The 27,046-nt window shown below is 36.6% G+C and overlaps 1 protein-coding gene across 1 annotated transcript; it reads right to left on the bottom strand.

Moving 5' to 3' along the window:
• Window positions 1-4,340: 4,340 nt before the first annotated feature.
• On the bottom strand, window positions 4,341-19,333 carry ADH1B (alcohol dehydrogenase 1B (class I), beta polypeptide). Its single transcript, XM_032180181.2, has 9 exons — window positions 19,214-19,333; window positions 15,860-15,961; window positions 15,122-15,260; window positions 13,295-13,382; window positions 12,978-13,197; window positions 10,905-11,165; window positions 8,511-8,646; window positions 7,787-7,925; window positions 4,341-4,856 (listed from the first exon to the last, which is right to left on the bottom strand). The coding sequence occupies exons 1-9, from the start codon at window positions 19,229-19,231 to the stop codon at window positions 4,832-4,834; spliced, it is 1,128 nt and encodes a 375-aa protein (XP_032036072.1). The 5' UTR covers window positions 19,232-19,333; the 3' UTR covers window positions 4,341-4,831.
• Between the last annotated feature and the right edge of the window lie 7,713 nt (window positions 19,334-27,046).

The raw sequence follows: 27,046 nt of genomic DNA, 5'->3' as shown, positions 1-27,046 counted from the left end.
CCCAGCAATTAATCCCACCAGATAGTTCTATAGCAAATCTCACATGACACAGATGCCACCCTTGTATTCAGAGCTTCCCAATAGCTCATTAGTGCCCCATCCTGCAACAGAAGACAACCAAGATCATCAGAAATGTGGAGTGATTCTAGCTTTGTAATAGGAAAGATAGAAACAAAGCAAAGAAAAAAGAAGTTAGAGGAAATAATCCATGAAGTGAAAAAATACAAAATGTTTTTAAAAGCTGTTATTATTTGCAAAGAGAAAAGATATTATATACATGAAAGAAGACCATGATATCATTAAAAAATCTATTGAGAATTGAGGCCAGGCACGGTGGCTCATGCCTGTAATCCCAGCACTTTGGGAGGCCGAGGTGGGCAGATCACGAGGTCAGGAGATCTAGACCATCCTGGTTAACACGGTGAAACCTGGTCTCTACTAAAAATACAAAAAAAAAAAAAAATTAGCCAGGCGTGGTGGCAGACGCCTGTAGTCCCAGCCGCTTGGGAGGCTGAGGCAGGAGAATGGCGTGAACCCAGGAGGCTGAGCTTGCAGTGAGCCGAGATCTCGTGCCACTGCACTCCAGCCTGAGCCAGAGTGAGACTCCGTCTCAAAAAAAAAAAAAAAAAAAATCCAATTATAAGCCTTTTGGGAGAAAAAAGGCAAAATCCAGGACTACCCAGGTAACCAGGTAACTCCAAAAGCTTGTTCGCATTAATCTTGCAAGTCTATAGCCAAAAATCTATTTGATCTTATAATAATTTCATGTTTAATAGCTCTGAAAGTTTTCTATTAAGGCCTACGAGTTTTCTTATATCCAGACTCATATGTCTGCCATTGATAATCTTAGGTTTCTGAATGATCCAGTAAGAAAAACATTTCTATGACTCTATGAGTAATATCATCCCAAGGCTTCAGAAGTGGCTGTGATAGTTTGTATTATTTTGACCTTTATTTGGTCAGAAGTTTTTTTTTAAGTGATTAAAATCTCAATTACAGTACCTTTAAATTAGTTCACAATTACATATACATGTTGGCAGCTAGAATCTTTCATTACTGTTCCTTTATAAGGTAAAAAAGTAATAAAGTCATAAATCTCATCATAACTGACAATATTGATGTCAAGCTCCTACAAATGATTAAAGAATGTGATTGACATTCTTGAAGAAATTGTTAAAGTTGATTGTCCTGCCTCTATTCAAGACTTTCAAAAATAGTATGTAAAGAATTACATAATATTAGTTCAAAACAGTTATGGTTTAAAAGTTAACTTTAGTCCTTTAACTCTTTTCAGATCCAGGTTTCTGAGGGGAACAGTCTGTTTTATACATTTCTGTGTCTTTCTCCATGCTCATATGAACCTATATACTAATAAATAGGAATTTTAATTTCTTTTGTTTTTTCTTTCACAAAAATTGGATCATATAATACATATTATTCTGTACCTTGCTTTTTATACTTTCTGATGCATCATATTAATTTCTCCAGATTTTTAGATAATTTTTTTTTGAAATGAGGATTTGCTTTGTTGCCCAAGCGGGAGTGCAACGGTGCCATCATGGCTCACTGCAACCTGTGCCTCCTGGGCTCCAGCGATCCTCCCACCTCAGCCTCGCAAGTAGCTGGGAATACAGTTGCATGCCACTATGCCTGGCTAATTTTTGTGTTTTTTTGTAGAGACAGGTTTTTGCCATTTTGTCCAGGCTAGTCTCGAACTCCTGAGCTCAAGTGATCCACCTGCCTCGGCCTCCCAAAGCACTGGGGTTACAGGTATGAGCCACAATGGCCAGTCCCCTATTTTTTTTTTTTTTATAAGATTCTCATTCAAAATTGGGAGTTATCATTTCTTATTCTGTCAATCAATCAGAGAGTTTAAAAATTTTTGTTTCTTCTACCAGTAAGGCTGCAGCTAATAGCCTTGTTTCTATATTCTTATACACAGATAATTATAATTACACAGTCGATTCCCAAGTGTGATATTGCTTGGGATATGCGTGTTTAAAATTTTAATAAAAATCACAAATTGTTTGTCAGAAACCTATGACAATGCACATTTCTACCAACAGCGTAAGCTAATAGGTAAGCAGTAATATCTCATTTTGCTTTTTTTTTTTTTGATCACTACCAAGGCTCAGTGCCATTTAATATGCTATTTTGCCATTTTAATTTCCTCTTCCATGAATTTCCATCATTGTTCATTTTCCTCTTTGGTTGTCTATTTTTAAATGAAAAAGCACCAGGATTTTAGAAATATCTTTTTTTTTGGTCAATCATATATGTGAAAACATTTTTTCCTTATCTATATTTTTAGATTATTTGTCTATACCAGGATTTGAAATTTTTCTCCATGCTCAGAATTTCATTTTAAATATGTTCATGATATTATTGAAGTCAACCCCCTGCTTTATTTGTTTTCATATATCATGAGAAGTCAAAGAATCAAAGCAATATATTCTTACAGCCATGCACATTTTCTCCCTGTCTTCAGTCCTGTGTCTGTCCCTCTCATAATCCTGTTTCAGCACATATGAAGGCACTTCTGTGGATTACTTGATTACAGACCTAGCCAATACTTTCTACACTGGAAAATATATATATATATACACACACACACACACACACACACACACACACACACACACAATCACTTAACTATATTAACCACTTGCCCCATAGTAAATTTTTTTTTCATAGTGCATGATGCAGAAGGCTCCCACATGCCACTCCCATCCCATGGAGGACTTGCCACTCTATGACAACACTGGCAGAGCCCACCTAATGGCTCCCACTCTACCTGCTCCCCGAACCTGGGAGGAAGGAGGGTGGGAGCTGGATGTCAGCTCCTGTGTCACTAGCAGGATTTGATGACCCTGCTGTGAGATGGGCATGTAGAACTCCATTTTCTTTTTCTGGATCTCACACCATCAGCATCAGTGTAAAAGCCGCAGAGCACCCAGCAACAGGTAGTGTCCCATGATGATATGTTAGGGACATTCTGAAAACTTTCTTGACCCTGAGTAACTCCTTCAGCATTTTCTTTTCTTTTCTTTTGACAGAGTTTTGCTCTTGTCACCTAGGCTGGTGTGCAGTGGCAAGATTTCTGCTCACTGCAACCTCCGCCTCCCAGGCTCCAGCGATTCTCTTGCCTCAGCCTCCTGAGTAGCTGGGATTGCAGCCACCCACCACCATGCCTGGCTAATTTTTGTATTTTTAGTAGAGATGGGGTTTCATCATGTTGACCAGGCTGGTCTCGAACTCCTGACCTCAGGTCATCCACCTATCTTGACCTCCCAAAGTGCTGGGATTACAGGGATAAGCCACTGCGCCACCCCCCACCCCGCTTTAGCATTTTTGACAAAACAATCAGGTTACCCACATTTACATGGCCCTTCTTAATAGGCGAAGCTCTTTCATTAACATCAACCCATTTAATCTTGGTTAAGCTGTAATGGGTTGGTTGAGTAATTTTTTCAAAACAAAGGATGAACAAGCTCAGAGAGCCTGAGGGACTTACTGAAGATCACACGGTAAATGATAAACTATTTTACTTTATGTCTAAGGTCTTTCATAATGTGAAATAGAATGTAGATATTGCAACAATAGCCTTTTTGGAGACAGCTACCTCCTTTACCAGGAATAACCTTTGCATGTCACATTTAGAGATAAACCTCAAAATGCAAATCCTTCCCCTGAGAGTAGGAAAAGCATTAACAAAGCATTAACACAGGTCTTTACATATTCAAAATATTAAACTAATGCTAGGATTCTAGACTTGATTTTAAGACATGGTGGTTAATAGAAAAGTTCTAGACTGAAAACAATTTTGCAAAAATATACATTTGTATATGTGTATATATATATATATCTGCTAGGAAAATATATTGCTTAAGGTGTCTGTACCATTTCTTAGTTACCAATTTTACATTCTGCATTCACAGCATTTGCCACCCCATCTCTACACTTAAAGCCACCATATTACTTTTAATTACTTTATACACATTTTCAGTCATCATCTAAATAATCATTTATAGCCACAAACTAATACTGTTTAGTCAATGAAGCACTTTCATCAGCAAAAATTACAGATTTTTTGAACATGATTCTGGGAATATTTCAGTTTTTACAATTAGCAATTGAGGCTTTGTCATATGAAGCAAGAAATCTGCTATTATTTTGAAAAATCAATTGTATATCGACCATAAAGAAATAGTATAAAAGTCATAAAAACACTGCCCTTTACTGTAGTAAAATGTGGGACATTTTATTTGAGTTCCTAAGAAATTTCCTGTATTTAGAACTCTTGGACCTTCACTACTTGTAAATGTGAGTCTATCCTTTACCTTACCCTAGCTTTTACCCTAGGGATTTGGTACATTTTATTAGAAAAAGGAAAATGTCGACAGTGAAAACTGAGACAGAGTTAGAAGACTTCAAGCACAATGGCCCAGCATGTGTATGTTCAGGGCAAGTGAAGGGTCCTCTCCACTGCGATTCAATGACTAAAGATTATGAAGATACCAAAAATGCAAGAAGTCACAGGAAATATTTTTCCTCAATGGCAAAGGTGACACAGTAGAATGGTTAAGAAGGAAGGTTTATTGGCTTCAAATCCCCAGCTGATGTTCAACACTTTATTTACTTCTCACTTGAATTTTAAATTTTCCTGAAAAATAATTTCCCATCAATTTCCATTTCTTTGGAAAGCCCCCATGTGTAATTTATTGATAACATATCTGAAGAGCAGAATTAATGATATTTCCCAGCTGTTGCTCCAGATCATGTAGGGTAGAGGAGGCTGAAGACTGCTACAAGGGAAGGCATCTCTATTGTCTCAAAACGTCAGGACGGTACGGATACTGCAATAGGAAAGAAGAGACATTGTGTTAACATTTAGACAACCCACATGCTTGATGTGAGAGTCCGGGGAGCATCTGAGGTGTCTTAGTGAAAATCTGTCTGTGATCCCAGCTACCCTATTTCCATCCCCATACATTTGGTTCAAGTAAAAGGAAGTTCATCTTTTTTGGTTTACTTTTCTTTTTTTTTTTTTCTCCAATCTTAATCTCACTCACAACATCCTGAGTATGCCTGTCACTTCAATTCTACATTAATTCTACATTAGCATCTTCAAAAAATCATTTTTGCGTGCCCACATTCCTGGTATAATAAGGAATATAAAAGAACAATGGATAATAACTTGCAGTAAGTTCTTACTATTTGTCACATTCTTCGTGCATTTTCTTAAACTTCAACCTAAACATCAACACTAGGAGGTAGGTTTCCATATTATGTCCATTTTAGAGATTATAAAAACTGAGACTTAGAAAGATTTGTAACTTGCTCTGGTAGCGCATCTAGTATGGAGTGTTGGGATTCAAACCCAAATACAAATTTGCAAAAATTATAAGATGATGGATAACTTGCCTGAAAGAATTGATAATTTAACAAAGTTAAGACCATGCTGGAAGTTTAAAAGACCTTTGATACATATGTCTAAGGATTCGTAGAAGTAGAGAATAAAGTTGATTTGTATTAATTCTAAGATAGTTCATTCTTGTGAAGATTACAAATGGAACATTTACACTGGAACTAATGCCCTTTCTATAAACCAACTTCTCATGAATAAATATTTTTAGAAAATGATGGTCTTTGTGACTCTTTAATACTTTTTAACATATATATGTATATGTATATGCATATATGAGAAAAATATATGCACATAATTCAGAGAATACAAGACAGCAGGAAGAAGAAAGTAAAAGTAATCCATAATCCCACAACCTAGAAATAATCATTCTCAATGTTTTCTTGAATTTCTATGAACTTTTTTCTAGAAATCTGTGCATGTTTTACTGTTTTTGATGAAAATTTGAGACATTGCATATACAATATATACAATTTATATTCTTCATTAAATGAGCCTAAAATTACATCATGAGAATTTCCCAGTGAAGTCATTTCTTTTTGATGGTTTCATTTATTTCTAATAGATGACTGGAATTTATGAAATTATTTTCCTCGTGTTGAACTTTAGAATGTTTCTAAGTTCTAAAGTATGTTTGAATAGTTGATTATTTCTGTAGAATAGATTTCTAGAAATGGAATTGCTGGGGCAATTCCATCCAGTGGGCATTCCATCCAGTGAAAACTTCTTAGCCATAAAATCAACCACAAATTTTGGGATACCTTCTTTACTCTTAAAGCCTGAAAAGAAGACAGTATCACTGTTGGATTCAACTAGGGTAAGTAGGAGAATTGAAGAGAAGGGGCAAAGGATTCAGTTATTTTTTTAAAGGTTTCTGATACATATTACCAAATTGCTTTTCCAAAAGTATGTATCAATTACTACTGAAAGTATATTAAAGTGCCCAACTCACCTTATTCTTACCAATATTGACTATTACAATTTTTAATCTTTGCTTATTGATAGGATTAATTATATTTACATATGCATATTACTATATGACATTCTCATAAAATGAATTTAGGTGTGCTTCATGACTTCTTATGTTGCTCAACACTGTCCTCTGGTTTTGTTCATCTCTATATTTGCCATCATCTTTTCAATCCTATGATGATGATGATCCCAATGATGATGTCAATGGTAATAATAATGACAATGATAACTAACCTTTGATGACTACTGTTTTCCATATGTACATGCACTCTCGAGGGGCAGTGTGGTTTAATAGAAAGTGAATAGATTTGCTAAAAACAAGATCTACTTTTGAATTCTGGCTCCCCTTCCTACCACTTGATGATTTTGGCAAAGTCATGTCTTCTCCAAGTCTCAGTTTCTCTTCTCTAAGATAGTGAGATTGAGACTGACACTGAGCATTGTTTGGGAATCACAGGAGATAATGCAGGTAAGACACTTAATAGAACAGCTGGTGCTCTGTGGGTGCTAGTTTCTTTCCTTCCTCAATAATGTTGTCAGTTAAAGGATCTAGTATAATGATTTTGTGAGTGCCAAAGAAACACTATTTAAAGTTGCAAACCTCATGAAAATAAGTGTGGGATAGCAGAAAAATCTAAGATTCTGGAGCTAGAAGGCAAAGGTTAGATATAACTGCCTGTTTCCAGTTGTGCCTCATGTAAATGCAGGTGACAAAATTTATTTTATTAGCTGGTTGTAAGTGTTAAATGTTAGAGGTAGGAAATAGAATTGGCTTATTTTTCTAAGCTTCAGAGAAAATATAAGACAAACATTTAAAATAGTGTTTAGTACTCTTCTCTTTTATGATAACTTTCAGTGGTAAAAAATTTTTTCTTAAACTACAAAAGAAAAAGAAAAAGAGAAAAACTAGTAATATCTACCTAGAAAACAATCCCGGTGTAGTTCCACCTCCTCCTGTAATGAAAATGTTGAGGATGTCCTGAAAATTATTTAAATATGCAGATACTTAGTGTCAGCTTTATATAGGTAGAAGGAAGAGGCTTCAAAGACACCATGTTATAATTATGGTTTTTTAAATAGACTTTTGTTTTTTTGTGGGTATTTTTTTTGGGCAAATGTGAGTGTTCTCTTTTCAGGAAGACTGAGTGGCTCTGATCATTCAGATTTGCAGTAATCAACATAATTTGACTCCAGCAGAATAGGAAATGCAAAGCAACTGTTTTCAGCTTCTCAGAGTATGATCCTACATATGCTCCATGCAAAGACTGAACTGGTAATGGAAAACCAAGGGACCCTATTTTTTCTCATCCTTCCACCTTTTTCATTCTCTGCTAGACAATCCCCTATGGTAGAAAAAAAAGCAAAACAGAAAACTAACTTAAAATCTACCTTTTCCCAGAGTGAAGCAGGTCAAATCCTTCATTTATTTTTTCAAAAGGTAAAACATGGGTTATTAATGCATCCAGTGAAAACTTCTTAGCCATAAAATCAGCCACAAGTTTTGGGATACCTTCTTTACTCTTAAAGCCTGAAAAGAAGACAGTATCATTGTTGGATTCAACTAGGGTAAGTAGGAGAATTGAAGAGAAGATTTTCCAAATAAATGAAGTTTAGAAAAGATGCTCCATTCCAGACTGCTATAACTGAGGATAAGAAGAGATAGAGTACTTCAATATGCTTTTACAGTGTCTTGACTTAAAAAAAAATCACAGATAAACGAAGGTTCTTAGTTATTTTGTCTCTCCCATAGAAATAATAGTACAGAAGTTTATGCCCAAAGTAGAGGAGCAAATTTGTCAGTTGTCTAAATTTGGATGTAGATATGAAATATTGTTGTAGATTTCCATGTTCTACTAAAAATTTCCATGCCTTACACAGCCACAAGTACAAAAACAGATGGAAATGAAAGGTCCTGGGTTATGGTGACAACAGAAAAGTCTATATTGGGACCTTCTGTCTGCATTAGTTCCATATCGAGTTGACTTGGAGACTGTAGATAGAAAAGGAATTTAAATTTATTTTTGATTTGTTTTCAAAACCTTGCCTTGTCAATTGTAAAAGGGGAGATATATTGAGATTAATGAGAATTTGGCACTTGAGCCCAACTACATACCACCATAAACAGCCCCCTTCCAGGTGCGTCCAGTCAGTAGCAGCATAGGGTTTATTGAGAGGTTCTGGGAAGCAGGAGGTACCCCTACGATGACGCTTGTGCCACATGCCTCATGACAACATAACAGGGAAGCCATCTGGAATAAAGTGAATATTTAGCATCCTTAACGTGGAGTCCCATAGTTCCTATCCATAATGCACAATATCATGTAATAGGCTTAACTGGATCGTGAGTGTGTAGAGGGAAGAGATCATGTCTTTTGCTCCTTCATTCCCCGTTTTTGCACAGGATAGTGCTGTGGATTCAGGAAATGCCCAGAAAATGGTTTTTTAATGAAAGAATGGATGAATAAATTGGAGTGCACCTAGTTCTTCCTAATAAAGGAATAAAGTGGCAGACATCATTACAAACATATATAAAGCGTAAAATTTCATCATCACATAATTCTTAGGCAATCTGTGAGTTGGTTAATTCATTTTTCATTGATTTATTACATAGGTATTTTGAACCCAGTATTTTCAACCACATATTTTGATGGTGAACAAGATAAACAATTATATCACCGAAATTTGTCTCTTGTCCACTTGACGGTCTCCCTCTTAAGTGGATTCCTATTCTACTGTCCCTTTCTCAAATGGACATGTTTTAAACATTGTTTTTTAACCTCCCCAAATACATATTGGTTTTACATTAAAATACACCAATTATTTGGGAACCTCAAGAAACAGTTCAGAAAATGTTTTCCAGTCAGCTCTTGGAACATGTTCTGTAGTTAGAAAATGGTTTAGGATCCCCGTAGGTATATAATGATTCATTCTTTGATTTTGGATTCTGACCTTTGGGAGACCAGACATCCTCAGAACCTGTGGCTGTCAGACACTTGGTATCTTAAGATAAGGTACACTCCAGTTCCACATGAGAAAATGGATGAAAATATAGAAAAAGAGCATAAACAGAAAAGCTGTAGCCCTGGAAAAAGTTGAATTCTCTTGACATTTTATTCCTCTGTGGCATCTGTCCTAGGTCAAGGCTGCTGAGAGCTTTGATCTTAGAGTGCCACTCCCTGTTACCCACACAGCTGGACCTTCTAGAAAACCTCAGCAATGGAAAATTGTTGGTTTCTGGAGACTTTTTCAGTAGGATTCTAGAGAATTCTGGGTAGGTGAAATATAGCTAGAGATGTGTTTCCCATTGCAATTGATATTTGTAACTGTTTGGAAGAAATACCATAATAAGCCAAAGATGATGTAAGCACTGCAAGATTGGAAATAGTATTTCATATCAATAATGCCAAGTGAGGCTGAGTGTGGTGGCTTGTGCCTATACTCTCAGCATTTTTGGAGGCTGAGGTAGGAGAATCGCTTGGGCCCAGGAGGCTGAGGCTGCAGCGAGTTATAATTATGCCACTTCACTTCAGCCTTGGTGACAGAGTGAGACCCTGTCTCAAAAAAAAAAAAAAAAACAGACAGCTGACATTATTGGGAGCTTACCATATGACAGGCGGCACTGTGCTAAGTATATCACATACGTTGTCTCATGTAATCTATAAGCAATGCTATGAGATACGTAGCTTTTAAGTTCTGGGGGTTGGTAAAGTCTGTTGACTTTTCTTTTTTTTTCTTTAGTTCTCTTTTTTTTTTTTTTTGAGACAGAGTTTCACTATGTCACCCAGGCTGGAGTGCAATGGTGCGATCTTGGCTCACTGCAACCTCCACCTCGTGGGTTCAAGTGATCCTCTTGCCTCAGCCTCCCGAGTAGCTGGGATTACAGGTATGTGCTACACCACCATACCTGGCTAATTTTTGTATTTTTAGCAGAGACTGTTGACTTTTCAAAGTATTCAGTCCAACTAATATTGGGTACTAGCTATGTGCCAGGCACTGTCCAGTTTCTGTGATAAAATACAGTGATGTCTTAAAGCAGTCAGTTTCCTTAGTGCATAGCAATTGGCCTAAAATTGCTCATTTCCTGTGGCCAAATACTAACATGTTAAAAATTTGGAATTTATTAAGAACATATGCAAAATTGTTAAACCATTTTTGTTAAGAATGTCGGAGAAAAAAATTCCAATTTGAGAACAGAATTTGTATTATGTTTACTTGAACTTATATTTTTTAACTAAAAATTAATAAAGTAAATCTGTAATTGCTCAGTTAAGAAAAACAAGCCCTTTCTTTTCCTCTAGAGGAAATATGACTTGAGACAGGTTTGGGTAGTTGATGGAAGAAAAGATTTCTCATAACAAAAATTAAACAAGCCAGGTAACAAACAGATGATGGGAAATTTCCATTCATCATTAAAAATATCCTTTATACATAAAACATATATTTTGCTGCCTAAATGCATCTTCCAGGTTGCAGAGGCAGAACTCTCAGGGCATGTCGTGGTACATACCATGGTGTCAAGCCGACCGATGACTTCAAACGAAAAATCCACACCTCCATCAGTCATTTCCTTTAGCACCTCCTGGATGGGTTTCTTGTAGTCTTGAGGGTTGATGCATTCAGTGGCACCCAACTCTTTGGCCTTTGCAAATTTGTCCTTGTTGATGTCCACCGCAATGATTCTGGCTGCTCCAGCTGCTTTACAGCCCATAACAGCAGATAGGCCGACCCCTCCCAGGCCAAACACAGCACAGGTAGAGCCTGGGGTGACCTGTGTTTTCAGAAAATGCAAAAGTAGATTAAGTGATGATTGTTAGAAAGTGCCTAAGCTTTATAAAGTGCCATGCCTAGGTGTTTATCAAGAGCTACTTAGACTCTTTTGTCCAACCTTTTATCAAAACCTCTTTTGGCTTCAGTTGCTTTATTTTAAATTCAAGGGGATGAACTAGTTGAGTGGTTCTCAAACTGATGCATATTAGATTCATCTGGGGAGCTTTACAAACTATTCCACTGTCCAGGTCACAGCCTATGTCAATTAAATGAGAATCTCTGCAGGTGGACTTAGTCCCCAGGTGACTCCAATGGGAAGGTCAGGCTGGGAACCAGGGGACTGGATGATCTTTGAGATCCAGATGGCAGTGATTACAATCTTGAAGGGACTCTCAATTGCTGAAATCCCTTGATAGCCAGCTTCAGTAACTCATACACACACAAAGGCAATATTTGGAAAATAAAATAAGTGGAAAAGGCTACTCCAGGAGAATGAAAAATATTCCACTTAAACCCTCAGTAATTAACTCCTTGGTTCATTTATGTTCAGTAGTTGTGACCAGTATATCCCTGCTTTAAAAATACACTAGCAAACAACACAGCAATGAAACGTTTGTCTATATTTCAATAATAAATACAATCTATTGTTACGAGTATCCTTATCTTCTGTTCTTGGGTAGGATCACTTTGACCATCTGCTAACATGTATGAGGCAACTGAACAAGGAGCTAAGTGCTAAAGTCACAGAAATTTGGAAAAGATGCCTTCTGAATTTTTTTCTTTTTGGTTGGCTAGGGGCTGTTTATTAAACCTAGTCTCCCATAGTCAGTCTTCGTTGTGGGTAACATGTTTTCCTGTCCCAAGTAATCTCATCCTTATATTCCCTTAAGGGTGTCTATTCACTCATTCATTCACCAAGTATTATTCATACTATGGGGGACACCACCATTTTCTACCTTACTTAGAAAAACACAAGACTTGTGACTGTGATTCAAAAACACTAATAAGTATGTATTGCAAGCTAAGATTCAGCAGGAGATTTGAAAAAGATATTTTAGCCTCAGCTCTCATATTAAAAATATATTTTAGTCTTAGCACTGAGGCTTTGGGCAAATATCTTTATATCTCTGAACCTCGGTTTCATAAAATAAAGCATACTACTAGACTTTCAGCCTACTCAGATGAGGAGCCTTTAAAGAATTTCTGCTTTAAATTTACCACTTCTGAAGTATATGTGTGTGTTCATGCCAGGGGAGTTAGTTTTAGCAGTGAAATCCCATAATGAGTGAATTACGCATCACTGAATCTTTATTACTTTCCGTCTAAGAATCCACAGAGTGGGTGAGCATTGGTTTGGAAGTGCATCAGGTAAGGTTTTGGACTCTACTGTTGATCCTAATTCTGGGAGTAGAGGATCCACAGACTAGCTGCTCCTCAAAGGCAAATGCTTCATTTCATTTACTTTTGCTGTCAGAGCCTAGCAGAACCTATGGTGCCTGAGGCACGTATAGGTGCTCTCTAATTGTTGAATGAATTACTAAATGAATTCTTAGGCCTAAAATTTCATGATCCCATAAACGGCAAATTCAGAAGAAAAATTATTGTAAATGACATCTTTACTCGTAACTTTTTATCTGCAATAAATTGGTAAAATTTCTAGCATGTGTATTCAATTCTTTCTGGGCCATTTTTCTGCTCATAATCGACACTTCAAATCTACAAAAATAATTTCTGATTCTTGCAAGAAATTGCTTCCCTTTTGGTTTCTGACAGTCTGCATGTAAGCAGTTTTATCATCCATTGTTATTCTCACCTTGGCAACGTTAACTGCAGACCCATAACCAGTTGAGAATCCACAGCCAATAAGGCAGACCTTCTCCAGGGGTGAGGCTGCATCAATTTTGGCCACTGCATTCTCATCCACCACCGTGTACTGTGAGAAGGTGCTGGTGCCAAGGAAGTGGTGAATGGGCTTCCCCCTGCAGGTGAACCTCCTGGTGCCATCCTGCAGGGTCCCCCGAGGATTGCCTAGACTGGGCAGTGCAATACACAAACACACAAAGGCATGAGACAGGAGCATAAATAATGTGCAAACTCAAAGTCTGTGCAAAGAGAGCATCAGAAACCTACTCATTTTTCAAGCAGTAGTTGCTTTCCGGGTTTTTACAAACTCTGCATTTTCCACACTGAGGAGTAAAGAGCGGGATGACTTTATCACCTGGAGTGGAATAAAACAAATTCTTCTTAAATTTCGATGCAGGAATTAATACAGCAAAAACTTAAAGTTCAGATGTATTGATTAGAAGCATGTTTCTTTAAAAGTCTTTAAGGAATAGAGTTCAATAATAACTATGTCATTTTTCAATGCCTGCTACAGCATTGTTTTCAGTTTGGGTTTATAAGTGCCTGAGGATTCCTAAAGAGAAAACGCAAATGTGGGAGACCACAGAGATTGAAAAAATTACTTCCTCTGTACTAATAGTTAACTTTTACGCAGTGTACTGATTTCTCCTGGAGGCTTTGCAATCATTTTATTTAAACTTTAACTAATTAAATCTTAAATATTCTTACTATAAATATAAATATAAATTTTAGTTGAAAGTCATCTATTATAGCGCCTGTAGATTTTGGGAAGATCTGGTATTTTGTAGAAGATTGATTTACAATAAATATTAGAATTTTGAACCAATTCTTGGCTTTTCAAAGTGACTGTGCTTATCTTTTTTATGAAATGAATGCTTTAAAAAATCCTAGGTTTTTTTTTTTTTTGAGAAAAACTAACAAAAATGGGACAAAGAAGAATTCCAGAAATTTCTCTGAAAACTTCAGCCGTTCACAACAAGTTAGGCACTTTCTTTTAGGATAAGAATTGACTTACAAATATTTTTAGCTGATAATTTGTGAATTATCTACTTTTCCTGTTATGGTGGAGGGAGTAGGGGTAAAAAGTAAGGCTGTCATTTTGTTGTTAATTTATTTCTAACTAAAGGAAATAGAGCTAAAACATACTTTGGGTAGTTTATTTTATTATTTTCTGTTCACAGTTTAAATTGGTATTTCGTAAGGGGGCAGGGTGAATCTACAGGCTAAAGCGACTTTTTAGAATTAAACAATTTTTATTTTTAATCACCTGTGCTATACATTCCACATGATCAAGAAAAATGGTTGGTGCATTAACATTTTATAGGTAAAGTTTATGTGAAAATGATGGTTGGCAATGTCCTAGTTATTAACCTTTTACTTCTAAAAGTATTTACATTAGTACATAAGTTTAGGGTAAAATAAATGTTGAAGATAAAATAATCAGTAATCTGTAACCAGCTGCATTTAAGCATGGCTGAAGGTAATAAGGCAGACATTGTTGATGGCGGGATGGTTCCTTCTATGTTTCTTTCATTTCCTTTCACCTAGCCTGTTTCATTGATTCCATGCTCAGGAAGAGAGACCATGTTGGAAGAGGAAATTGGTGAAGGGGCTGCATAGGTCACCTAAGAAAAGGTCATGTTTATTCGTCTGTAGCCACGTAGCCTCCATTTTGTGAACTCAGCACAGAAGTTTCCATATTTACTTTTTTTCCCTCCTCCCGTTTCTACTTCTGTCTGGGCCCTGACAGAAGACAGTGTTCAGCAACACTAACACGGAAGTTACTAGATTATGAACGCCACACTGGTAGGCACTGTGTCTCTTTTGATCCTCACATATCTCCAGGCTCCAACCTGGTGCCTGGTGTCTAGTAGATACTCAGTACATAATGGTTGAAGGGTACAATACATGAGTGCCTGAATGCATACGTGCTTGAGTCAGGGAGGCAGAGAGGGAAAGAGGAAACTCCTGAAGTCCTGGCTGCCCGGTGACCTTGTGCAAGCCTTTTCGTCTCTCATTGCCTCGGTTTCCTCATCCAGGCTGGGAAATCCTGGATGGTGAACCACACGTGTTCCCTGAGTGTGAATCCTGTACCTGGTTTGACTGTAGTCACCCCTTCTCCAACACTCTCCACGATGCCGGCTGCCTCATGGCCTAAAATCACAGGAAGGGGGGTCACCAGGTTGCCACTAACCACGTGGTCATCTGTGCGACAGATTCCTACAGCCACCATCTGCAGAATAAAGAGAAGATGTTCAAATTCAGAAAAGATTGTAACTAGATGAATTTAACATGCCCAAATTCCTGAAACTGTGTTTCTAAAATGTATTCAAGGGTTTTGCTGATAATCCCTACTATTCCTAAATATGAAAGATTCAGTTTATCCGCAAGCTTATTCAGTCTAAACCCTTCTCTACCTTCCCTTCTTGAATTAAACAATTTAGAATAATCTGTGAAATAATTGATTCTGAAATATTTAAGTCTTATATAAGAATGCACGCTTTAAAAAATAGAAGTAGAAATAGCAAAGTAACACATGGAAAATATCTAATGTTAATTGATTTTGAAGTCGATATATATCCTTTGGAATTTTTTTCTGTACAAACATAAATTCTTTTGTATTTTACTGGAATTATACTGTATGTACTCTTTGATCACTTTTTAAAAATTTAAAATTTATATTTGTACCTTTCCTTGACAACAAATGTAATTTTATTTTCTGGGTGATCATATAAGATATGCCTCTTAGTGGATTTTTGGATGTTTCCATTTTTAATGTTCTCTGAGTTTTTTTTAAATGTAAAATGAAATACGAATGGAAAAATATTTCACCTTAATGCGAACTTCATAAGCCTTAGGAGGTGCAACCTCCACATCCTCAATGGAAAAGGGTTTCTTTACCTCCCACAGCACAGCTGCTTTGCATTTGATTACCTAGAAAATCAAACAGAGAGATGGTGACAGTGTTTTCTCACTCTTGAAGTCATAAATTGTATCTTTCCATCTTTGTACATGTAATATTGCGTCCCATGTCTGGTACCTAACAAGTGCTCCATGGAAATGAAGTACTCTGGTTTATAAAGAGAATAAAAGTATCTTTTAAAAAGCAACATAAGGAAAGATAAACAAAGTATAATAAGACATTGAGAAAAATGGAATGTGTTTATTTAGGCCATTCTTATGTTGTTGTTGTTTTTTCTCTGAAGGTGTTTATTCCTGATATTTCCTAATGCCATCCTGAAAATGCTTGTTTACCCACAACTATTGGCTGATACATGAAGTTAGAAGTCACCTTTCTTTTGCTGACAGAGTCAGTGTCTGTCCACATAAAATACACTGCTTTCTTGCTCAATTTTCTGCTTAGGCCAAAAGGATCTGACTCTATAAGAACAGTTATACATTTACCTTCCTGCGTAGGATGACATTTCTTTCTCTCCCTATTTGCTTATTGTCCTCTTTTCATTTTCTCTCTCCACCACTTCTGTGTGCTACTTGTTTCCTACTCATTTGAAACTTAGCTTTGGCAGCCTGTTTTGTAATCTAATTTATGTGTAGAGACTCCTTCCAGCTTAGATTTGAGCCAAATATTATAGAGATTAGAGTTGGTAGTGTATGTGTGTGTGCACGTGTGTGTGTGTATACACTCAGACCCATGCATGTATCTTTTAAAACTGGAGAAACGGTGTGTTTGGATTTCTATTTAGCAGAGTTTATCCATAGATGTTCTTAAAAATAAAGTTCAGCATATTTTCTAGTGCTTGCCAGTGTACTGTGAAACCCATCTTTGTTGTGGTAAAGCATGTATAATTCACAGAGCCCTTTCTAGAAAGAATCAATATAATTGCAAATATAATTTAAAAATTCAATTAAGATTTATTTTTCTGCCAATTCATTTTCATTATTTATTTGTCAAATTTTTCAACTTTGTAGGATGTTCAGCATGGTCAATGCCAAAATAAATATCAGAATACTTAGACAGAAGGTACTAATAGTAGTAAGATTCTTATTATTAGGTGCTTATGATGTGACAGGCACATTGTGGCCTGTGCTGGGTAAATTACGTGTATTATTTTTATCTTAAAATTTATTCATTGATTGATTTTTAATTTCAATAGTCTTTGGGGTGCAGGTGGTTTTTGGTTACACGGATAAGTTCTTTAGTGGCGATTTCTGAGATTTTGGTGCACCCCTCACACAAGCAGTGCAGACTGAACCCAATATGTAGTCTTTTATGTCTTATTCCTCCTGCTGCCCTTTTCCCTCCGTCCCCAAAGTCCATTATATCATTCTTATCCTTTGTGTCCTCATAGTTTAGCTACCACTTTTAAGTGAGAACATTGGATATTTGGTGTTCCATTCCTGAGTTACTTCACTTAGAATAACGGCCTCTAGCTCCATCCAAGTTGCTGCAAAGGCCATTATTTCACCTGTTTTATGGCTGAGTAGTATTCCATGGTGTATATGTACCACATTTTCTTTATCCACTTGTTAGTTGATGGGCATTTAGGTTGATTTCATATTTTTGCAATTGCAAATTGTGCTGCTATAAACAATGTGCATTGTTTTTAAACCTGACAAGGCTGCTACCAGGACAGTACTATTGAATTATTGGCTTATTTTACAGGTGAAATAATTGAGGATCAATTGACCCAGTGATTGAATAATTTTCCCGAAGTCTCAAAGCTGGCTGTACAGAGAATAATGATTAATCTAGCCTCACGTTTTCAGTATTCTGTGATGTTAAAAAGTTATCAAAAAGTTAAATAGTAATAATAATAGTAGTGGCTAGTATTTATTTAAATATTAATATTTAATAGTGGCTAATATCTAATCAGGTACCAGATATGATTCTAAGTGCTTTACAGTATTCATTTAATTCTCAAAACTAATTTATGAAATAGATGTTTGTATTGTCAGCATTTAGCATTTGAGGAAAATAAAATGCAGGACGGGTAAACACAAATGAAATGCTGTCAAAAAGGTAAGTTATTGATGTTGCACCCAAAAGGGGAGGATTGTCTATTTCATCAGTTATTATTTTCATTAATATAGTTGGTTTATACTTTTGCTGTATGAACTCATTATTTCTTTTAAGTTGAGTTTGGTAAATTTGAATTTTCTTTTTTAAAATAATTTTCTATTAGGAATGTAAATATTAATTAGTAATAAATGGAAGTAAAGTGAGATGGAATAAGAACAGTAACAATGGGCTATTGGTGATTTCCAACCAGTCTTACTGATATGAGCCTGTTTGTCACACAATGTAGACAGAAGCCTCAGAACCTTTAAATTGAATTATCATAGTGAGATATTTTACTGTGTGGTACACTCCTAACACAAAAAATGACTGGAAATAGTTGCACAGGTTTATGTAATTAAACAATTAAAAAAATCAATTGATTATATTGAATGATCACATGCACCTGTAAACACACTGAGCAAATAAGTACAAATTTATAGAAGAAAAAACCAAATATCTGTATTCCTAGTGCTAAGTGATTCAAATTGTATTATTATTCAAATTGTATTATTAATTTTCTGTAAAGCCATATTAACTTTTAAATGGGGAAGATATTGTTCCATAGGATTTTTGTGGAAATTCCCTGAATTGTATCATAATGGACCCCTTTTAATCAGAATTTGCATGTTGATGTCTTGCTTAACCTTGATGATTCTAATGCTGTGAGATCAATGAGCATTTTGTAAGATAGCTCATAGTAAGGTTAAAGGATATTTCAGTCTTCTGAGTCAAATTCCTCTCATTAAACTTCTGTCAGACAACTTTCTTGTGTTCATAAAAGATATGAATAAAAATAATAACACATTTGAATTATGGTTTCTTATTATAAAGATAACTTGCCATTAAAGACTTTTCTAACTTTAGATTTACAAATCAGTCGTGATTAGCTTGGAATAAACTATCATTTTACTGCAAATTTATTTAATGTAGGAAATAAAGACTTAATAGGTACAGGTTCTATACATTCCTGTTAAAGGTATTTAAGAATAGCTTATTTCCACTGCAGTTCAGTATACATTACATATTGAGGTGTATATTGCATATCGTATTTCAGTGTATCATTTCTAATTTAGATATGAATTTTAAATTATTCATCGAATACTGTATTCCTTTCTTTGTTATATTGATGAGAATATATTACCAACAGTAATATATTTTTTGCTTACTTTTCCTGCTGTGCTCATGTTGTTTCTGTCTTCTCTGCAGACCAGGAGACTGGTGAGTCTTTGTGGATTTCTTCTCTGCTTCAGTGCATAAAGCAGATATGTTGCACAGATATTTATTTTGTTTGCTTGTGTAACATCTAATTCCAATTCCACACGTGATCTATGTCTTTAAGCCACACCCACTGGATTACTCTCAGACTGTCAAAACAAAGAAAAGGGTACTGAACCAGCAATCAAAATATTTACTTCCAAATTCCAGATAAGATTTTGTTTTCATTAGGTTAAATATTAAGTTAAAGTGATAAATTATAATCACTTTCTCTTTTCCTCACTCTCCCCCCAGCCTCTGGAATTCCTTGTTTCTCTTCTTTCAATCCCACATAGGTCGTTCTGCCTTGTATTCCCTTTGTCTGCACTAAGCTGCAACTTTGAATCCACCTGGGGTGGCTAGGAAGGAAGAGGAGTAAGGAAACAGGAAAAATGAAGTAGGATAGAGAGAGCACCCTCGTTGTCTTTGCAGCAGAGAATCACACACCCAATTAGTCACAGCAAAGGGGATCACTGTGCCTGGCAATTCTGCTCCACTCAAAACTAGTAAGTATGGACTGAACACCTCCCCGTGTCAGGCACTAAGCTGGGTCCAGTGGAGTAGCAGTGATTAATAAGACAGGACCTCTGCCTGTGCCAAGAGGCAGTATGGGGCAGCGGTGATGGCATGGCTTTTGGGACCAGGCCAACCCTATTCCTTACTTGTTCTGTGTACTTGGACTTAATATTTCACTGAATTTTTTTGCCTTAGTTTCCTTATCTGTAAGATGAAGATGAATAATGGCATCATTTTAAAGGGCTGTTTAGTGAATAAATGAAATAATCCTTGTAAAGCACTCATCATGGAGTTTGGCAGATAGGAGCACCCTCCGAATTGTTAGCTACAATTATTATTCATGAAAAGAAGATCACGGTTTATGGGGAAAAGACACACAGGCAACCAAGTCTACCTATCAGCCTGGCTGGGAAGTGACCTATCACAGGGGTCAGTTAATGCTTTGGGAACAGAGACAGAGTTGCTATTCAGAATGAAGGACTCAGGGGAGGCATTGTAGAGGAACAGGCATTTGTGGTAGATTTTAAATAATTGTGAGAAATGGAGCAAAATCCTCACTAGATCATTTCCATTGCCCTTTGATCAATGTAACTAGTAATCTTATGGCTTTCTAAGAATAGGAGTTTGGTTTTTCTTTTATCCACATTTGGAGGCATCATAAAACTATACAGGCAACTATTTAATTAGATATAGTCTGTCAATATGAACATGTTAGCATAAAGGACATATTTCTCTAAAATTGCCAAGGGAACATTTCAGTAAGCTTTAATTATGTAGGCACTGAGACTCACACCAAGACTGAGAAACATTCACCCAATAGAAAAGCAAAGGAGGTCCTACAATTTCAGTTGCTTCTAGTTTGGAAAGGTACGAGGGAAAGAAGATAGCCCCAGATAACCTGGCTTTAGCCTTCTTGTCCAACCATTCCTCCCCATTCTCTAATACAGGGCCTGTGCTCTTTAGAAGCATGTATCTCTGTGGTCCTCCAAAGAGGAATCCATTCCTCATTCAAGCTCTTGCTCATCATGCTCTTTCTCTTCTTTTCTGTCCCTCTGGCCCATTCAAATCCTACCCAAACTTTGAGACTCAGGACAAGGTCGCCCTTGTGGAGGTATAATAACTCCATCTCACAGTCGTGCTTCACTTCTCTCCATCCCTGTCATACTAGCATCTCTCCTGTGGTTTTAGGGTCTATTCCCTTTTGTTGCCCTTTATATTTAGTGTAGAGATCAGTCTCCTAAATTCTACTGGAAATATCTGGTCAGAAATGTTCTTAAATTTCATTTAAATCTTCAACTGTACCTAGTTTCATGTGTACCATAGGTGTTTAGTAAAAGATTGTTGAATTCTTATGCTCCTTTATGTTAGGACAGGCACTGTTCTATGAGCAGTCCCATAATCCAGAAGATCCGGTGTCTCCTCTTTAAGGGTTTACAGATTAGCAGTGGGATTGCCTGTGGTCAGGTAGAAAAGACAGAGAACCCTCCTGTGAAGCAGGAAGTGGTCAGTGCCAGGAGAAAGTTCAACGTGGAATCAAAAGAGGAAGACCCTACTCCGTCTTTTCATTGTGCATTCTCAGCTCTTAACTCAATGAGTGGCACAGGGTGAGTGCTCAGATATTTGTTGACTAAATTAAATGAATGACATCTAATTTGAGAATGAGGAAGCCTTGAAAGAAAGATATTTTATTAAGATTTATTAAGAAAGATGAGTTGCAATTGAGAGATGTAGATGCAGTCAGCATATGGACAAAGAATCTTGAAAACATTTTTCTCCCCTAGTACCCGCTTTTATACATTTTTCTGTTTAATCCTCTCTCACACCTGTAGACATAGCATTTCAGGGAATTATAGCCACTACCACTTTGTTTTCAAGGCCCTAATGAATTTGGAAATGTGATATCCACTTATGAGCTTCCATCACTTTGTGAACACATGGCTCCATGAACTGCCAAAAGAACTTTGGGACAAACTTCATAGAGTCAAGAGATCTTTCTTAATACCATCTGGCAACTACTCTGTGTTTACTCTTTGCCCCATCTTCTAAAAGTTTAAATGGCTGGAGGGGAAGAGCAGTTGTCGCGTGATTGAGTGTCAGTGTTCTAGTATCAGAGGGCCATGGCAGGCCTGGAGCAACATCTGGAATGTCCAAAGGTAACCCTATCAATCTCTAGGGGTCACAGGGCATCACTTTCCTCTGCTTCCCTCTCTGTGTGTGTCTCTGTAAGCCAGCCCGATTCTATATTACATTTCCACCAAGTACTATATTATAAATTCAGCTTATCCAGAGAGACGATATGCTTGGTTCAGTTTGGGTCAGCGATCCCGTGTGCTAGGCAGAATATGGCCCTCAGAGAGGTCCACTCCTAATCCCTGGAATCTAGGAATATGTTGCTTTACATGGAAAAAAAAGGATTTTGTAGATGTGATTCAGTTAAAGGTCTTGAGATGGGAAGAGTAGCTTGGATTATCCAGGTGAACCTAATCTAATCTTATGGCTTCTTAAAATTGGAGAGCTTTTCCAGTTTGTGGTCAAAAAGGGAGATGTGTCTACCCACAGCCCGTAGATGGCCATGTTTGCAACAGGGATGTGTTGATTTTCTATTGCTGATGTAACAAATTACCACAAGCTCTCTTGGAAGGTTAGTGGAAGGCAAGGACTGGCATCTCTAATATAATTATACAGGTAATGATGAGTAGTGCAGAGATGTGACTCCAAAGCCTCGAGAAGGGCAGACTAGCATCTCTGTAAGAGATCCAACTGTCTCCTTTTCCCCATGGGCCAATAATTTACCTAGATCTAAGAAATAATATTGTAACTGGCAGAAAGTATCTTCAGTACAAATTATTCATTTTTGGGGTTAAATCATTTGGCAAAACGGTAAGATTAATATTATTGTAAAGATTGCTAGAAAAAATTGTAACATTTCATGTATGTGCATAAATAACAGACTTTAAAACATTTTTGGGGATGAGATCCAAAATGAAGAGTGGGAGAGGGACTTTAGTAGCAATAAATAGAACTTGAAAATGGAACAGCTATATAAATAATCTATAGAATATTACAATAAATAGAGTAAATTTTAAGTTTCTAGAGGAATTTTTGAAAATACCCACATTCAAGGCCATGAATTCTTAATTAGCATTTCATTTTGATTTTGGTACTGAAGTCAAAGATGTTGAGGAAACCGAAATGTTTGCTGGACTGGCTGTGGAGCCTGGAATTCTGCCAAGAAGAGCATGTGTGAGAGAACAAAATGTTTGTTTACATTCCTCCTGTGAAGGGAGTTAGGAAATAATCTAAGAAGCCCAATCCAAAAGCAAAGATGTTCCATCCAGCCTTCTCTGTGAGAGCCAAACTACAAACCATCTGAATGTTCCACGAATGATTTACTGATGTATTTTAAATGAGTTATTGATGTATTTTAGGTTATTCTAATGATGTGCTTGGCAGATGCTTAAAAGTATATTTACTGAGATGATGTGGGATACCAAGTGTTTATTAAAACAATACAAAGTAATACAAATGGTATGGTTGTGACAATATAAAAATATCTAAAAGCTAAAGAGTTCTTTAATGGTAGAGAATTTTTTCCTTTTCAAAATTAAAAATATATTTTTTTGTAAACAATACAACTGATTAGTATCAATATCTAACATTCATGGAGTGCTGACTTTGCTCATTTCTGTGCACACATTGCCTCACTTATAGCAATGTTTAGCATTAACTTATCAGGCAGATACCATTGCCATGCACATTTTACAGATGAAGACACTGAGGTTTAGAGAGATTGTATAAATTTCCCAATGTAACACAGCTAGTGGTAGAGCCAGGATCCCAGGAAGCCTAACTCCAGAGTTTAATAACCTAAATATCAATAAAATAGCTAATATCCTTGTCACTCTCAGTATGTGCCACTTACTGTTCTAAATGCTTTATAAATAACAGATCATGTAAACCTCACAATAACACTATTAGGCAGATTCTACTGTTATTACCATTTTATACAAAATGGTATAATACATACAAAATATGTATTTTGTATGTCTTCGTCAGCCTTAAAGCCACTTTTGAGTTTTTTTAGCATATTTTCCCAGAACATGTCAATTTTATTTCCATTTAAATTGCTTGAGATATGGCATGATGACATAGTCCCTGGAAATTTTATTCCCAGCTGTGTATCTCTCTGGAGTCTCTGACTTACTCCCATGTGGGGAGGAGGTGCTTTGCATCTGGCCACGTCTGCCATCCTGGAGCTTCCTCTCCCTCATCCTGGGGAATCCCTTCCTTCATCTCAGGGTGAGAGCATCAGCTTCTCAGATACCACATCTTTCTTTGAATTAATTTATCAGTTTTGGGGCACTTCATTAGTAATCTTCTGGAGGAAAAGGTACACCAAGGAGTGAATTTATTGAGATCTTTTGTTTCCATTGGATTTCTATTCTGCTGTGATGAGTTTTAATTCTCAAGAGTGTTTTATGGCAACATATTCTTTTTTCATGCATGTAATATCTTTTTACAAATATTAATAACAGCTTTTAAAAAAATTTGAATTTTTTTATTTCATGGATTATTTCTTCCAACTTCTTTTTTCTTTGCTTTGTTTCTATCTTTCCTATTACAAAGCTAGAATCACTCCACATTTCTGATGATCTTGGTTGTCTTCTGTTGCAGGATGGGGCACTAATGAGCTACTGGGAAGCTCTGAATACAAGGGTGGCATCTGTGTCATGTGAGATTTGCTACAGATCTGGCGGGATTAATTGCTGGGGAATATAATGTCAGTAAGGGTAGGCATTTTCTCTTGGGCTGGTCAGATTTTTCAAAGGATGATTTTGGAAGTTTCCATGTAGAAGACACATGCCCAGCTGCCAACACTCTGGGGCCCAAGAGGACAATTGAAAATTCAAATATAAGCCACTTGGGAGAAAAAAGGCAAAACCCAGGACTACCCAGGTAACTCCAAAAGCTTGTTCACATTAATCTTGCAAGACTATAGCCAAAAATCTACTGGGCCTTATAATAATCTCATCTTTAATAGCTCTAAAACTTTTCTATTTAGGCCTGCGAGAATTTTCTTATATCCATACTTAAATGTCTGCCATTGATAATCTTAGATTCCTGAATGATCCAGTAAGAAAACATTTCTATGACCCTATTACTCCATAATGAATAACATCTTCTTAAGGCTTTAGAGGTGGCTGAGACAGTTTATATTCTTTTGACAATTATTTGGTCAGACTTTTTTTAAATAATAAAAATTACAATTACAATACCTTTATTTTACAATTACATGTACATGTTGGCAGCTGGAGTCTTTCTTTACAGTTTCTTTATAAGTTAAAAAAGTAATAAAATTATGTCTCATCCTAACTAGTAAAACCAAACAGTTATGGTTAAAAAGTTAACTTTAGTTCTTCAACTCTTTTCGGATCCTGGTTTCTGAGATGAACAGCCTGTTCTGTACATTTCTATATCTTTCTCCATGCTCATACAAACCTATATATAATATTTACAAATTTTAATTTGTTTTGTCTTTCACAAAAATTGGATCATATCATACACATTACTGTGTACCTTGCTTTTTGTACTTAGTGATGCATTACATTAATCCCTCTGGATTTTAAGATATAATTTTTTTTGAGATGAGAACTTGCTCTGTTGCCCAAGCTGGAGTGCAGCAGCACGATCATGGCTCTGCCTCTGCCTTCCGGGCTCCTGTGATCGTCCCACCTCGGCTTCCCAAATAGCTGGGACTACAGTTGCATGCCACTATGCCTGGCTAAGTTTCGTGTTTTTCTGTAGAGACAGGTGCCGAGACCAGCTTGGTCAGGGAGACCCTAACAGAGCGGCGTTAGAGGAATTAAAGACACACACACACAGAAATATAGAGTTGTGGAGTGGGAAATCGGGGGTCTCACAGCCTCTAGAGCTGACAGCCTCAAACACAGATTTACCCACGTATTTATTAACAGCAAGCCAGTGATAAGCATTGTTTCTATAGATTATAGATTAACTAAAAGTATTCCTTATGGGAAACAAAGGGATGGGCCAAAATAAAGGGATGGGTTTTGCTAGTTATCTGTGGCAGGAGCATGTCCTTAAGGCAGATTGCTCATGCTATTGTTTGTGGTTTAAGGAAGACTTTAAGCAGTTTTCCGCCCTGGGTGGGCCAGGTGTTCCTTGCCCTCATTCCAGTAAACCCACAGCCTTCCAGCGTGGGCATCATGGCCATCATGAACATGTCACAGTGCTGCAGAGATTTTGTTTATGGCCAGTTTTGGGGCCAGTTTATGGCCAGATTTTGGGGGCCTGTTCCCAACAGACAGGGCTTTGCCATGTTGCCCATGCTGGTCTTTAACTCCTGAGCTCAAGGGATCTCCCTGCCGCGGCCTCCCAAAATGCTGGAATTACAGGTGTGCCCCGCGACATCCGACTCCCTAGTTTTTAAAAGATTCACTTACCATTCAAAATAGGGAGTTATCATTCCTTATTTTGCCAATCAATCAGTTTAAAATTCTTTTTTCTTCTACAAATAAGGCTGCAGTAAGTAGCCTTGTCTCTATATTCTTACACAAATATACTTTTATTTTTATGGAGTTGATTCCCAAGTGTGATATTGCTTGGGGCGTGCATGTTGTAAATTTTAATAAATATCACAAATTGCTTGTCAGAAACCTAAGACAATGCACATTTCTACCAACAGTGTAAGCTAATAGATAAGCAGTAATATCTCATTTTGCTTCATTTTGTATTTTTTGACCACTACCAAGACCCAGTGCAATTTAATATGCTTGCTGGACATTTTAATTTCCTCTTCTATGCATTTCCATCATTGTCCACTTTCCTATTATCTATTTTTAAATAAAAAAGCACTTGGATACTAGAGATACCATTTTTTTTGTCAATCATATATGTTGAAAATATTTTTCCTTGTCTATTATTTTCTTTCATAGTTTGTTTATACCAAAATTTGAAAATTTTATCCATGCTTAGAATTTGATTTGAAATACTTTTATGAAATTATTGAAGTCAACTTCCCACTTTGTTTTTATATATCATGAGAAGTCAAAGAATCAAAGCAATATATTCTCACAACCATACACATTTTCTCCCCATCCTCTTCAGCCTTGTGTCTGTCATCCTGTTTCAGCACTTATGAAGTCATTTCTGTGGAATACTTGATTACAGACCTAGCCAATAATTTCTATGCTGGAATACATATTTAT

This window comes from Hylobates moloch, unplaced genomic scaffold, assembly GCF_009828535.3.
Source record: "Hylobates moloch isolate HMO894 unplaced genomic scaffold, HMol_V3 SCAFFOLD_2, whole genome shotgun sequence".
NCBI classification, from domain to species: Eukaryota; Metazoa; Chordata; class Mammalia; order Primates; family Hylobatidae; genus Hylobates; species Hylobates moloch.
The sequence above is the reverse complement of the archived record's forward strand: the minus strand, read 5'-3'. Positions and strand labels throughout refer to the sequence as shown.

Bases quoted from the DNA above. Each gene is read 5' to 3' on its own strand.
- ADH1B (XM_032180181.2), bottom strand. The intron at 15,261-15,859 runs GTGAAATATTTT...TTTATTCTGCAG, and splicing joins CTTATGAAGTTCGCATTAAG to ATGGTGGCTGTAGGAATCTG. The intron at 13,383-15,121 runs GTACAGGATTCA...ATTCCACTCCAG, and splicing joins GGTGACTACAGTCAAACCAG to GTGATAAAGTCATCCCGCTC.